Genomic DNA, 14,033 nt, shown 5'->3' on the forward strand with positions numbered 1-14,033 from the left:
ATGGTCGAGTTGTCTTCCTCAGGTTGATAGTCCGCCCATTCCCCCCAAAACCTGGGGAGAGAATGTGATGCCCCATCGTTGTGGACGTGGTTGGCGTCGGGCTCAGTGTTGCTGGCGGTGGCGAAGGACTCAATGGAGCTGGTGGACCCTTTGGCTTCTCCGTTGGTGATGGCAATGCTGCTGGTGGACTCATCTGGATCATCACCAGCGGATTTGTTGAGCTTGCTGTCGGTGTTGATGTCTTCAACAAACCTGTCCAGCTCGCCATCAGCAGTGTCACTGACCAGTTCATCCAGCTCAGTGTCTGAGACCGCGCTGAGCTCATCGCCGCTGCTGGTGGCATTGATGGACCTGGAGGAGTTGGTGTCGCTGATGGCCCTGTCAGACTCAGAGTCTGAGGCCTCAGAGCCAGTGGCGCTGTCACATGACACTGTGTCATCGGTGTGGCGATCCACTTTGGCGGTTTTGGAGAAGACAACATCGCGCGACTCAATGATGGAGTCCATGTTGGGGATCCAGAGACGATGGTGCTGGGCGTTGTCATGTGCAGGTCTGAGGTAGACAGTGGGCATGGACTGGTCGTTGAGCTTGGAGTGTGTAGCTGATGGCTGAAGAATGTGGGCGTGGCACCTGAAAAGATGAAGGTGCTTGTACATGGGTGGCTCGCCCATCCAGAGCTCATGCAGTGTGTGGCCACTTTTGGAGCGTGTGGGGAGCCAGTTGTTGATGTGCGTAGTGGTCTGAAGGGCCTCATCCCACATGGAGCACAGCAGACAACTGTCAGTGAGAAGAGACTGAACCATGGTCATGATGGTGAGATTGAAGTGTTTGGCGATGCTGTTGAGCTCAGGGGAGTGCACTGCAACAGTGTCATGCGCAATGCCGTGCTTATGCAGCAGCTTGCGAAATCTGGTTGAGAGGTACTCGCCCCCTTGGTCAGTGACCAGGGAGCGGCAGCATGCAGCGTGGGGAGAGGTGGTGAGGTACGACTTGAAGGCCTCGATCGCCTCACTCTTGCATGAGAGCAGATACATGGAGGCATAGCAGGTGGCTTCGTTGATGAATGTGATGTAGTATTCAGCTCCACTGTGGGCTGATGAAGGGAAGCAGCCAGAGAGGTCGGAGTGAATGACTTCGCCAGGGGCAAGTGTGCACATGTGAGGGCCCTTTCCTGTAGGGGAGCGATGTTGGCTGGCGTGGATGCACACCTCACACTGTGCAAGTGGTCAGCTGCTGTCCACATGCAGCGCCTTGGCAATGCCAAGAAGGCGCTTCTGGCCAACGTGGCCAAACCGGCAGTGGAGGAGCTGAAGGGTGGGCGCAGGAGCAGAGATGGTGAATACATGCTGTGGGACCTCGGTGGGAATGTGCTTGATGTCGAGCTCCATGAAAAGAAGCCTGTTGTGAGGAGTTGCCTGGAAGATGGGTTGGCTGGTCTGTTGGTTGTGGAGCAGGCAGCTGGAGCTGTCGATGATGGCCTCCCTATCCTCACTGACGAGGGTGGGGATGGAGAGAAGGTTCTTGGCGAGGTTGGGAACATAAAACATGTTATGAATGGTGAGGAAGATGAGCTCGCTGTTGACCACGGTGCTGGCGTGTAGAAGTCCGCGCCCCCGAATGCGGCATCGTGTGTTGTCACCGAGATAGACATACTCATCACCAGGGAGGGGAATGTAGTTGTGGAGTACAGAGTGCTCATAGGTGAAGTTGCTGGACGCCCCTGAGTTGGCGATCCAGGATTTATTGGTTGTCACAGTGAGGGCAAAGTACTTCTTCTTCTCCTTTTCCAGGGCCTTGGCGGTGACTAGAGCGCACTCAGAGCTGCGCTCACTCTTGGGGCAGCAGTCCTGCCTGTGCTCCATACTGCACTTGTTGCACTTGGTCATTGTGTGCTCCTTGACTGTGGCCGGGGTTGTCAGAGCAGGCTCCTCATTCTTCGAATTTCCTCCACTGGAGCGAGGTCGCCCCCATCCCCCACGGCTGCCATGAGCATGAGGATTTGAAGAAAACGACGAAGATTGCTGCAACAATTGCTGCGCAGCAGCGAAGAGAACAGCCTGCTCTTTCTTCACTTGTTTCCTGGCATGTAGTTCAGACTCACATTGACGAAGCAGGCCTCAAACACTGTTGCTGCTCGCATCGTCAGACATGCTGATGACTGTGGAGACAGTCTCATAGTCTGAGGGTAGGCCTTTGAGGAGGAGAGTTTCACAGACTCCTTCAGACACAGCAAAATGCAGGTTCGAGTTGAGCTTGGAGACGATTGAATCAAACTGAGCGAAGTAGCTGTTGAGTTCTTCTCTGGTCTTCAGATGGATTGAGGCGAGTTTGCGCATCCTCACAGCAAGCCTCAATTTCTGATTCAGCATGAACTGGCATTGAAGTTCACACATGAGAAGCCATCATCAAAATCGTCCAAGATGTGGATGACATTGGGGCCAAGGGACATGGTAATTATCCCCAAGGCCTTCCCGCCCTTACCATTGGGTGGGGCTTTGGAATCCTCCTTCACTGACTCCTTTCCTTCCTTCGTCTCAGGAGCTGGCTCATTTGATGAGGAGGTGGTTGAGTTGAGTGTGCTGGGGTCACAAAGTGACCATAGCTCCTTCGCACAAAGGTACACTTGAATCTGAGTAAACCAGAGAGTGTAGCCCTCTGAAGATTTGAGAATTGGAAGTGAGGTGCTCATAGTCGTGGGAAGTGTGGGCCCATAACCTGTTGAGTGAAACAGGGGGCGATGAGCAGTGGGAGGAGTAGTTGTGTATTGAGGGAAGATTAAAAAAGAGAAAGGAAAGGAGCGCCGGTCCCTTGTGGGTATTCCACTGATGATTGAATACTAAGGAAATAGTTAAGAAAGGCTTAATTCCGACATGTTGGGCACCATTTTGGGACTGCATTGGGACTGTTTTGGGGCCTGTTCGAGCTGTTTTGGGACCATTTTGGGATAATTTTGGGAACCTGTTGGGCACTATTTAGGCATCTGTTTGGAACAATTTTTGGGACTATGTTGGCATTGATTTGTTCAAACTGCGCTGCAGTGCATGGTCTTCACAATGTGATAGGATTCAGCCCTGTCCAGGACCCTGACATCACAAGAGTAAGAGCATTCATTTGCTCGCTTGCCTAGTAAGCTCTTGACCTCACAGTGGAGTCAAACTCCGCCACAGAAAAGCGGGCTTAAGATGTGATAGGGCTCAGCCTCGTGGGGTACTTCATTGGGCTGCTAGCACCTGTTGTTTAGAAATTTCATAATTTTGTGAAAGAGCACCGTTTTTCTCGCTTGCCTTGCTTGCCGGCAGCCTGCTAATAATTTTCCAGACCAATTAGACTATGGGCTACAAGATGCCGTACGACTTCAGGGCGCTACAGTGCGCAGCTAGCTTCACTATTGTGGTGATGCAACGACAACGCGTAACACTCGTTAAACGCGTTTAACTAGTAAAACACTGATTAAACTCGTTTAACGACCTGCCCACTCGTTGAACGTGTGGGCCACTCGTGAAACGAGTGGAGAATGTGTGAAACGCGTGAAACGAGTAGAGAACGTGTGAAACGAGTAAAAACCGCGCGGAACTAGTAAAACCCGCGTAAAAATGCGTAAATAACGAGTAAAACGAGTAAATAACGAGTTAAAGGTGTAAAAAAACGCGTAAGGGGATGAGTCGCCGGCCGCGATGTCCGCGGATAATCGCAATGTCCGCGGGAGATCGCGCTGTCCGCGGATAATCGCGATCTCCCGCGGACCGCCTGCTCTTCACCGCGGGGAGGTCGCGATTATCCGCGGATAATCGCGATGTACGCGGGAGATCGTGATGTCCGCGAAAACAAGCCATCCCCTAAAAATAGAGTAACATGACCACAAACCACCTGTGGCAACACTGATTAAGCACAGTAGATCAAGAGATAATGTGCCGCCGCCCACAGCGCAGTGTCTCTGCACTGGTTCCACACGTTGGTCTTGTCAGTCGAAGCACATCCGGGGGGCAATATACATATCAAGCAGCTCAACGCAATTACTTGTTGCGCAAACAGCACGCTGTAGAGCCCTGAGTCTTGCGCCATCTTGTAGCCCGTGGTCTAATTGGTCGGGATATTGATTTTCAGGCCGCTAGCTATCAAGGCAAGCGAGGGGATGCATCCCCGTAATAGCACTTCCGAAAGCGGGACCGGCGCGGCTGTGTGCACTGAAGGGGGGCGGCGTTGGCGCGTCTGCTACAGCGGCTGTGCAGCTGTTGCACATCCCCTGACTAGTCGACAACGCCAAATCCACCCAGGGCCAGGCGGGTCGCTACTCCACCTGGCCTCCTCCCCGATGTACAAGCGCCACGAGCTGAACTAACAATGGCGGCGTTGGCGTTGGCATTGCGGGCGGCTGCGAGGCGCAGCTCGTCGTGTGCCACACAAGTGCAAGTAGTCCTTGGGGATGAGTCGCCGGCCGCGATGTCCGCGGATAATCGCAATGTCCGCGGGAGGTCGCGATGTCCGCGGGAGATCGCGGATGTCCGCGAAAACAAGCCATCTCCCTACAAGGTGTTGTGTTGGGTGCATTTAGGGCTAAAAGTCAAGCTGCTAGCGTCCCAATGAGACATCCTACAGGCCTGAATCCTATCACATCTTAAAGCCCGTTCTCTGCGGTGCATCTTGACGCTAGTGCGAGGTCAAGAGCTTACAAGGCAAGCGAGAAAATGAGCTCCTTTCCTTGTGTGGTGGGTGACCCAAAAAAGTCTAAGTCAAAACTCCGGCCCCTGCGGAGTACGGCGGATGCAGCAACAATCCTAAGTCAAAACTCCGCGGCCCCCCCACTAGGGAGACAACAAAATTCAAGTCAAAACTCCGGCCAATTGGCAATTTGCGGCGGGCTGCGAAATATTTTCTGAGGGGAGAGGGCCAAAATTGTTTACTGTGTGGAACTCTCAATGTGGGCTCTCTTCTCCTGGAGGCGGCGGGTACGCGTAGCCTCTCGGGTCTTGGCCTTCTTGTAGCCAACCCACATCTTCCTCTTCTTCTTGGAGAGGAGCATGAACCGAGCCTCCTCCTCCTCTTTGGCGGTGGTGTCGGGCAGCCTCCTCTTGGCCCGAACCTTGGCCAGCTCCTCATCGGTGGGCACATCCGCCTTCTTTTCACGTTGCAGGCTGGCCCTGTACTCCTCCTCCATCGCACGCAATTGTTCTTCCTCGCTAAGCGGCCGTTGTGAAGAGTCTCCTCCGGAGGCGGAGACGATGGGGGCCTGTGCTTTGAGGGCAAGCAGCTGTTCGCGACGGGCTGGTACGTAGCCTGAGGGAGGGAGAGCACACAAGCAGTGTTGGACGACTTTCGACGACGACGACGACGACCACAGGGGGTAAGGAAGGAGGTGCACCTTCGATTTCATCGTTCACGAAGGGCGACAGGTGAGCTGGCAATGTGGTTCCGGGAGCGTATTCGTGCACGGGAAGGAGCAGGCACATGTTGGCACTATCAAAGACCCACTGCGGCTGCACGTACTCCCTGTTCGCGAACGTTTTCTGCAGTCGGCGGCGCGTTCGGCGGCACCAAGGAACGTTCGTCAGTGCAGGAAAAAAACGGGGAAAAGTCGTAAATCAGATCGCCAGCGGTGGGCGGGTGGGTACGTACCAGCTGCTCAGGCGGTCGGTCCACTATCTCGTGGGTAATGCTCGCGTCGCTCTGGTCCTCGCTACCGGGCCGCTCGTCCTCTCGCTCATAGGAGATGCGACCACCAAAGCTCTTGACCACGAACTCGAGAGACTCCCTCGGTGTCTGAAGCGAGGCGAAGCAAATGCCGTGCGCGCGCGTTAGGAGGAGATGCCAGCGAGCTCTAGCCGACGCCAGACTGGGGAGAGGAGAGTGGCAGGGGGAACGACGACTACTACGACGACGACAGCAAGGTACCTCGCGAGATGCCCAAAAATGCAGCCCGGCGAACAGCTTCCCGTGCTGGTCGTTGTAGGCGCTCTGCTGCGCCGTGGGCTCTGTGGCACTCGCGCCCCGCGCCTCGCTCTCCAGCTTGGCGGCCGTGTTCTCTTCCGTGTAGGTGTCGTCTGCCTCCTCCTGCACTCACCCCATCATCACGCGACGCACACGGGACATGCATGTGATCCGGTTTAGGAGAGCTGTCGCTGCCGCCATCACTGTCCGCGCTCTCGGCAGACACGGGCAGATCCAGAAAGAGAGGAGAGAACTGGGGAGGGAGGCAGGCGTACCCTTTCCTCGGGAGAGGTTTCGTTGGTGGCCGTCGGGAGCGGAAAAGCCCCGGTGGCAGGGTCGGCCACGGGGGGATAGTGAAGACCCAATCCGGAATAGAGGCGGAAGAGCACGAAGCCCAGCAGGGTCTCGTAGAACTCCAGGAAGGTGATCATCACCCTGTAGTCCACGTCTTTGGGCACCTGCACCACCGCACACGCAGAGAAAGCAAGAACCAGAAGAAGAAGAAGAGCGCAATCGCCCCGCCAGGAGGAGGGGGGAGTTTCAGCATCGATCATCCGGGCTGGGGAGCATGCGGGTAGGGAGATTGGGTGTGTGTGTGGTGTGTGTGGTGTGTGTGTGGTGTGTGTGTGAGAGAGAGAGAGAGAGAGAGAGAGAGCGTACGTAGTTGCTGAAGCGGTAGGGGACGAGCCAGGTGAGCGGCTGGCCCTGCACCTCGGCCTGGTAGTAGATGCCCTTGATGGAGAGGAAGGACTTGCGGAGGCTGTGGGACACGGTGACAAAGTGCTGGAACTCCTTGGCGAGCCGCTTGCAGTTACGCACGCGACTGGCATGGATCTTTTGCGACGGCGGAAGCGTGGCCCACAGGTACACCAGGCTCAGAGCGTCGTCCAGGTCCCTCAACGCGTCCACGAACGTCGGGTACCTTGACGCGCAAGAGGAGGCGCACGCACGTGTGTGTGTGTGTGAGCTAGCCTGTCCCTTGCATGCGGCCTCGCAGGCGCGCACCACGACGACACGCGGAGGTGGAAGTAGGGGAGCATACCTTTCGCGCACGACGTGGTCGAGTTGGTAGGTGGGGAGGGCATTGCGGAGGCGCTTCAGGGTGTACTTGTCCTTGCGACCCTTGGCCCGGCCGATCTTCTTGGAGAAGGCCCGCTTCTCACGAAATTTGATCAACAGCGGGTCGTGCATGAGGAACAAGATGTCCTTCTTGAGGTAGTACGTCTTGGACTTGCCCTTGAGCTTCTTCGTGCTGGGAGGGTCACGGGGGAATACGCCCTTCAAGATGCACAATTTACTGGAGTACACATGCAAAAAAGGGGGGGAGATTAAATTCACGTATCATGGAAATTGGGAAAATGCCTGCGAGAGAGATAAATGGAGGAAAGAAACAGAAATTACCGAAAGTCCTGCAGGCTCACTTGCAGCTTCTTCATGGCCCGCACGCGGGTGACATACTGCGTGGCAATGCCACTCTTTCCTTTCTTCTTGCCGATACCCATATGGCTTGCTTTCTTGTGGGGGAGTTGAGAGAAGAGGCCTTGTCTTGCCCGTCCGGTGTAGAACACGGCTTCTTTGGACGCCAAGGCTTTCTTTTCTCCGCCAGCAGAATTAGGAAGAAGGCAGGAAACCCCGCCTCCGCCGGCGATGGGAAAAAGAGAAAAGAGAGAAAGAAAATAAGCCCGCAGTTGAGCGAGATGGAACACCAGCAGCAGCAGCGTAAGCAGCGGGGCGGCGGCGGCGGCGGAGCAGTCGGGGCCAGCCAGAGTGCCGAGGCACCCTCGAGACGGGCACTGGGTCCCACCACCCTCCACTTTGTGCTACGCACGGAGCACGAGGCGCAGCTCTACGCCCTCCAGGCTCCTCCGTCCTCTGCCGGCAGCACCGGCCCCTCCGCGCCCGAAATCGCTAAAGATGACCGCCTGCGCCTGTACGCCTGGACTAGCTCCAGCTCTTGTGTTGTGGCGCTTTCTGATTTTAGTCTATTTGTGCTTCCCCCCCCCCAACCCATCCAGGGAGGGTCCGCACGTGGTCGAGTTTAGCGCGGACGGGCGTCTGGGAGCCGTGGCCCACGGAAAGGGCGTGGCTGTCGCGGACTGCGGAGAGGGGTGGGCGGTGCGGCACAACCTGCCCGAGACCGACGTGGCGGCGCTCTCCTTCTCGCCGCGGGGCAGCTTCCTCCTCACGCTGGCGCGCCTCCCGTCGGCGCGTGTCGGGCAGCCCACCCCCGTCCCCGAGAAAGGCAACCTCTGCGTGTGGGACACCCGCTCGGGCCACCTCCTCGCCCACTTCCTCCACAAGAAGTCCGCCCTCGACGCCTGGTGCATACATACATACATACCCGCCCCGCCCGCCACGCGTCAGCACCGCGCTTGCTCCCGCGCGCGCTCTCCCCCTCGCGCGCCCACCCACCCACCCACCGGTCCGTCCGCCAGGCCGGTTATCCGATGGAGCGAGGACGAGGAGATCGCCGCCAAGATGGTCACCAACGAGATCCAATTCTTCTTCGGAAGCAACTTTGTACGGCCTCCCCCTCCCCTCACTCGTTCCACCAGCCGCCGCCACATGCCCATCATTGTGTTGTGGTGTGATGCAGTGGCTTCTTCCCTCCTCCTCCTCCTCCTCTCTATCTCTCTCTCTCTCTCTCGTGTGCGTGTGGCGTGTGGCGTGTGGCGTGTGGCGTGTGGCGTGTGGCGTGTGGCGTGTGGCGTGTGGCGTCCCATTGCTGCTGCTGGTGGGGTGGTGGTGTTTTGAGGTTCGATCCTCACCACACGTCCGCCCTTGGTGGTGTCGCGTACTACTACGACGACGACGACGACTACTCACTAGGACCAAGTGACCAAGCGCATCCGGCTGGAGGGAGTGTCCAATTTTGCCTTTGCGCCGGGGACCCTCCCGCCAGTCGTGGCAGCCTTTGTTCCGGAGAAGAAGGGCGGGCCGGGCCAAGCCTCCATCTACAAGTACCCCGCCGTCGACCAGCCCGTTGCCAGTACCAGCCCACCAGCCACCAGCCACCACCCCATTGCACGTGACCTTGCTCACTCCCGCTTGGCATCTCGCGAAACCTCGGCACGCACACGCACACGCAGCCAAAACCCTGTGGAAGGCGCAGACCGCAGAGTTGGAGTGGGGTCCCAATGCCTCGGGGCTCCTCGTCGCGGCCAAGACTGATGTCGACAAGTCCGGCAAGTCCTACTACGGAAGCACCACCCTCCACTTTGTCTCTCCCCGAGCGGCCCCCGACGCCGCCCTTGCCCTCGGTACTCGTTGCACCCCACACGCCACCACACACACACACACACACACACACACGCGCATCCATCTGGGCGGGCTGGTGGATGGTTGGACGATGCGGTTTCGGTGCCCCACTCCTCAATCGCCCGAAATCTCACGCATCACCTCCACCGCCACCACGTCATGCCACGCCAGATGAAGATGGACCCGTCCACGAGTGGAGCTGGAGCCCCGACGGCTCCAAGTTCGTGGTGATCTACGGCTGTGCGCCCCTCCTCCCTCTCCTCCTCCTCCTCCTCCTCTCAATCCGCATCCCTTGCTCTGCTGCCCGCCCACGGCCTTCCCGGAGCCTGAAAGGGGCCTCGTGTGTTGTTGTTGACGTTGTTGTTGTTGTTGTTGTTGTTGTTGTTGATGATGATGATGATCGGGTCGCGACGTGCACGCTGGCGGTGACGCAGACATGCCGGCACGTGCGACTTTGTTCGACGCCAAGTGCAACAAGCTCGCCGAGTTTGGCAAGGCTGCACGCAACACCGCTCGATGGAGCCCGTGCTCTCGCCTTCTTGCCCTCGGCGGCTTTGGCAACCTCAATGGCCAGATTGTGCGCCCCGCCTCCTCTTCCTTCCTTCCTTCCTTCCTTCCTTATTTTTTTGCCCGCGGGCACCTGTCGTGCCCACGCGTGCTCATTGTGCGATGGTGGTGGATGTGTGTGTGCGCGCGCGCCGTGGCTGCTGCTGGTGGTGGTACGGTGGCTGGTGGCTGGCTGCCTGGCTGGTGCGAGAACAGGACATCTGGGACGTCAGCAAGGTCCTCAAGGTGGGCAGCTGCCAGGCCAGCTGCGCCTCTTCACTCGACTGGTCCCCGGACAGCGCGTACCTCCTCGCCGCAGTCCTCTCCCCTAAGATCCGCGTCGACAACGGGTACGCCCCCCTTCCAACGGCTCCGCACGCCCGCGCGCTTCTCTCTCTCTCTCTCTTTCTCTCATGCGTTGGCTGGTCGGTGGTGGTGGCTGGTGGTGGTGGGGAAATAAAGGGTGACCGTGTTCCGCTACAACGGCAGCGTAGTCGGCCACCTTGCGGTCGAAAAACTCTATCAGGTTCCTACCTGCCTGCACTGCACTGCGCTGCACTACACCTTTTCCCTGGAGGAGGAGGAGGAGAACAACAACTGACGTTTGTTCCTCCTCCTCCCTCTCCCTGGCAAGGCGGCGTGGCGCCCTGGGCGGCTGGAGGATTTCGCCCTCGTCCGAATTCGTCCCGCCAAGACCGCCGCCGCCGCCGCCTCCTCCTCCAGCGGCGGCAGCCCCGGTCTCGGCTCTCGAGGTGGCGCAGCCGCGCCTGCAGGTCAGTGCACTCCCGCCTCGCCCCTCCCCAAACCCCACCCACCCACCCACCCACATGGCCGGCCACCTCCTTCCCGCGTGTGGCGCCCACCCTCGCTGCTGCTGCTGCTCTCATAGCTCACGCCCGTGCGTGCGTGCGTGCGCACAAACGAGCAGGAGGCAAGCCTGCCATCTACCAACCCCCGTCCCGCCGCGGCATGGGCGCTGGCCCTGTGAATGCTCTCGTACCCCTCCCCCCCCATCCGACAGCTTCTCTCCCTCTCCGAATCTCTATCTACACATCTCTCTCTCTCCTCTCCAAATCTATATTTCCTATATTCGGTGCATAGGCGGAGAGGAGCGGGTCTTGGCTGACAGCCTGAGGCCTCTCACTCTCCCTCCTCCTCTGGTTCCCCCCCCCCCGGGCTCCGCGACAGAGGGAGGAGGACGAGGAAAGCGAGAAGCCGAAGAAGTACACGGCGCCTGGCCAGCAGGGGGGCAACAAGGAGGCACGCAAAAAAGCTGCCCCCGAGCTGCCTGTGGGCTTTATCGCGGAGAGCAAGACCGCCAAGCGCAACAAGCAGCGTCGCCAGCGCAAGAAGAATACCGTACGCCTCCCCTCCGGCTCCTCCTCCTCCTCCTCCTCGGCCCAGCGGTCGTGGTGCCAGGCCAGCGGCAGCAGCCCCACTGACTTACGCGTGGTGGGACGCACGCATGGGCAGGGCGAGGAGGAAAGCGAGGCATCGCAGCAGCAGCAGCAGCAGCAGGACGAGACGCAGGGCGCTGTGACGGCCGAGGACGCGGCCAAGAAGGCCAAGGCCATCGAGAAGAAGCTGCGCCAGATCGCTGGCCTCAGGGAAAAGCAGGCTGCCGGCGCCACGCTCGACGCCGACCAGCTCCAGAAGGTCGCCGCCGAGGCCGACCTTCGCGACCAGCTCCAGAAGCTCAAACTCTAGTTTTTTGCTTGTACCCCTTGGGGTCGTGCCTGCCCACCTCTACGACAACGTGTTGGTTCACCCTCCTCTGCTCCTCGCACACGACACAAGAGAAGACCTCCTCCTCCAAGTCAGACACGGTGTCTATTTTGGTGAGAGCCCAGGTATACCACTACCCCCCGCGGGGCCACGTCGTCGCACTTGGCTTCAGAAGGGACTCTGGCGCCCTCTTCTTCCGGTGGCGGCTGGGGCTGGCGGCTGGTGGCTGGCGGCTGGTGGCGACGGGGCGATTGAGCTAGGGCCTCCTGTCTCCTGCTGCTCCTTTTCTAGCGGGCGGAACCTCGCGCCGGTAGTTCTCGGCGTCGTCCTCCTTTTCCTCCTCCTCGTCTTCCCACTCTTCCTCGTTGCCTTCCTCGTCGTCGTCTTCGTCGTCGTCCTCCCACTCTTCTTCGTCGTCCTCGTCGTCCTCCCAGTCGTCCTCTTCGTCTTCGGCCGCCTCTTCGTCGTCCCACTCAGCTTCGTCATCGTCCAGGTCCTCTTCCTCGTCATCTTCGTCGTCCAGGTCCTCTTCGTCCTCGTCCTCGTCCTCCTCCACCAGGTCCTCGTAGACATCCTCCACATCTGCGTGGGCGTCCTCGTTCTCCTCGGCCTCATCGTCGTCGTTGTCTTCGCCGTCGTCCTCCTCATCGTCGCTCGTCAAGGCCTCGTCCTCGTCAGTGTCGAGCGTGTCGTTGGAAGCAGCAGCCGGCTGCTGTTGGTGTCGGCGGAGTGGGCCAGTCGACGTGGCAAGGCTCCTCCTCCTCGCGAGGAGTAGGGCGGTAGGGGTCGAGGCCACCGGCCGAAGAAGAGGCACCGCGGGGCTGCGACGCAAACAGAGCTCTGGCGGCGCCGCCGCCGCCGCAAGGAGGAGGGAGGAGGGTGGTCCAGTGTACCTCCTCGCAACTGCCCAGCACTGCTGCGCGGCAGTGCGCCCTCGGTTCCGCCAGCCCACTCCTGGCGCAGCGGGCGACGAGGAGTTCTGCGTAGTACCGCCCTCCTCTCCTCTCCACTGCCCGCCCCTCCACGAGGAGAGACACGCATCGCTGCCGTTGGGCGGTAGCGCACAGCCGCTGCGATGTCCAACCAAGGGACGGAGGAGGTGTAGACGTGCCACGCTCCCTGTTCCTGAAGCACACGGGAAATAAGCCACTGCGTAGCTGGGAGTGGAAGGCTTCTGGCTCCTACTCGCTTCATGATGATGAGGATGATCGCTGCGGCTTGGAATTTCTCTCTCTTTTCTTTTTTCCTTTTCCTTTTCACACCATTCTAGTCCTAGAAAATACGTATTGGAGAAAGCGGCGGATTCAATCCGTTCTGTTAGGAGGTGAGATGCCACTCCTTGATAGAGTAGTGAGACACCAGGCCATGCTCGAAGTAGGGATCTGCTCGAACAAACTCTTCCACATCTTCACGCCGCGGAACCTTGAACACGTAGGCTGCCCCCGCCTTCGCCACCCGCTTGCCTTTAGTAGCTGCTCCATGCCTTGGGGGGGGGGGGTTATGGGCGTACGGCATCGGCAAAGGCACCACCCATGACGACCTTGCCCTGCTCCTTGTGAAATTGAGCAAGGGCCAGGTGGGCAGCGCGATAGGAGGTCCGACGAACAGTCATGTCCTCCACGTACTCGTACAGGAGCAGGAAGGTACTCTCTGGGAATGAAGAAAAGATGACATCAGATGAGCAAAAGCAAACCAGAGGGGATGAGAGGGCTGGACGCACCATTCGCTGACGAGGAGTACTGCGTGGGTGGTTGGAGGCGGCCAGCGCCGACCACAAGGGCCGCAGCACCCGGAAGGTGGCGGCGCCCACACACGGAAGAAAAGGACGGCAGCAGCCGGCGAGGTAGATACATTTTTTTGAGCCAGTGGTGCTTGCGTCTCCTACTACCCCTACCACCACCACCACTTGCAGTACTACCACTTGCAGTAGGAGGAAGAGGCGCGCTCACCCGAGAAGCAAGGACCCGGCAGCACTGCTACTCGTGGTCGACGACATTCCGGCCAATCCTCCAGCAAACAACCACCACAGGTCCTCTATCGGATAGAGAGTCTATCCCTCGATCTGGTTGGTGGGGGGTGTTGCCGTGGGGTATTGTTCGTTTGCTCTCCTGTCGACGACATCAGGGCCCTCTCACCACGAGGAAGACGATGCTGGGTCGGTGGCACCGCCGCCGTCGCCGCCATTGTGGACGAGGGGCAACAAGGCCCACGAGGAGCTTCCTTCGTGCGAGCCCGCCTCGCCTTTGTTCCAACCCTCCTCCTCTTCGTGGCCGTCGCTTTCGCCCTGGCCGCCGACACGATGGGCTGCTGCTGTGCGCAGCCCGGCTCGATGGTGGTGATGACGACGGGCCATGGGGAGAGCGTCGTCGTCGTCGTCGTCGCGGTGGCTGCTGCCGCTGGTGCTTCTGGCGGCGGCGGCGGCAGGCCGCAGGAGGAGGAGGAAGCGGTGGAAGGCGCGCAGCGAGGAGCGGTGGCCCACGGAGATGAGGGTGACGCCCTCCTGCTCGCACTGCCGGTAAATGCGCCGCTCCATGGCCTCGTCCATGAACGACGTGGCTTCGTCCAGCACCGCAAACACC

At 59.3% G+C, this 14,033-nt stretch overlaps 7 protein-coding genes across 7 annotated transcripts in view; 2 read left to right on the forward strand and 5 right to left on the reverse strand.

The window, feature by feature from the left end:
* Positions 1 to 5: 5 nt before the first annotated feature.
* ACA1_158150 (integrase core domain containing protein) lies at positions 6 to 1,157 on the reverse strand (the record flags this gene model as incomplete). Its single annotated transcript, XM_004348469.1, has 2 exons — positions 6 to 430; positions 456 to 1,157. Coding segments are annotated over 2 exons (1,127 nt in total), but the record flags the coding sequence as incomplete, so codon positions are not given.
* A 69-nt stretch (positions 1,158 to 1,226) lies between these two features.
* On the reverse strand, positions 1,227 to 1,886 carry ACA1_158160 (uncharacterized protein; the record flags this gene model as incomplete). The annotated part of the gene is made up of 1 exon (XM_004348470.1): positions 1,227 to 1,886. The coding sequence occupies one exon, from the start codon at positions 1,884 to 1,886 to the stop codon at positions 1,227 to 1,229; it is 660 nt and encodes a 219-aa protein (XP_004348520.1).
* A 3,011-nt stretch (positions 1,887 to 4,897) lies between these two features.
* On the reverse strand, positions 4,898 to 7,427 carry ACA1_158170 (ribosome biogenesis pescadillolike protein; the record flags this gene model as incomplete). Its single annotated transcript, XM_004348471.1, has 8 exons — positions 4,898 to 5,274; positions 5,360 to 5,504; positions 5,614 to 5,757; positions 5,890 to 6,048; positions 6,201 to 6,383; positions 6,586 to 6,847; positions 6,968 to 7,222; positions 7,327 to 7,427. The coding sequence occupies 8 exons, from the start codon at positions 7,425 to 7,427 to the stop codon at positions 4,898 to 4,900; spliced, it is 1,626 nt and encodes a 541-aa protein (XP_004348521.1).
* Positions 7,428 to 7,622: 195 nt separating this feature from the next.
* On the forward strand, positions 7,623 to 11,436 carry ACA1_158180 (eukaryotic translation initiation factor eif2a protein; the record flags this gene model as incomplete). Its single annotated transcript, XM_004348472.1, has 13 exons — positions 7,623 to 7,855; positions 7,941 to 8,246; positions 8,361 to 8,445; positions 8,755 to 8,914; positions 9,015 to 9,185; positions 9,355 to 9,423; positions 9,618 to 9,760; positions 9,946 to 10,079; positions 10,192 to 10,255; positions 10,364 to 10,502; positions 10,658 to 10,725; positions 10,918 to 11,088; positions 11,134 to 11,436. The coding sequence occupies 13 exons, from the start codon at positions 7,623 to 7,625 to the stop codon at positions 11,434 to 11,436; spliced, it is 2,046 nt and encodes a 681-aa protein (XP_004348522.1).
* A 274-nt stretch (positions 11,437 to 11,710) lies between these two features.
* ACA1_158190 (uncharacterized protein) lies at positions 11,711 to 12,648 on the reverse strand (the record flags this gene model as incomplete). Its single annotated transcript, XM_004348473.1, has 5 exons — positions 11,711 to 12,163; positions 12,198 to 12,294; positions 12,348 to 12,463; positions 12,520 to 12,573; positions 12,640 to 12,648. 5 exons carry the CDS (start codon positions 12,646 to 12,648, stop codon positions 11,711 to 11,713), a joined length of 729 nt encoding a protein of 242 aa, XP_004348523.1.
* Positions 12,649 to 12,771: 123 nt separating this feature from the next.
* On the reverse strand, positions 12,772 to 13,307 carry ACA1_158200 (YCIIrelated domain containing protein; the record flags this gene model as incomplete). The annotated part of the gene is made up of 3 exons (XM_004348474.1): positions 12,772 to 12,900; positions 12,965 to 13,104; positions 13,175 to 13,307. 3 exons carry the CDS (start codon positions 13,305 to 13,307, stop codon positions 12,772 to 12,774), a joined length of 402 nt encoding a protein of 133 aa, XP_004348524.1.
* Positions 13,308 to 13,753: 446 nt separating this feature from the next.
* ACA1_158210 (uncharacterized protein) overlaps positions 13,754 to 14,033 on the forward strand; it is a gene marked incomplete at both ends in the record, with an annotated part of 880 nt that continues 600 nt past the window's right edge. Inside the window, one exon of the mRNA XM_004348475.1 lies at positions 13,754 to 13,969. Within this exon, the coding sequence (XP_004348525.1) occupies positions 13,754 to 13,969 (216 nt within the window). The remainder of the gene's footprint in view (positions 13,970 to 14,033) is intronic.

Source organism: Acanthamoeba castellanii, assembly GCF_000313135.1.
Source record: "Acanthamoeba castellanii str. Neff unplaced genomic scaffold scf7180000084724, whole genome shotgun sequence".
In the NCBI taxonomy this organism is placed as follows: Eukaryota; Discosea; order Longamoebia; family Acanthamoebidae; genus Acanthamoeba; species Acanthamoeba castellanii.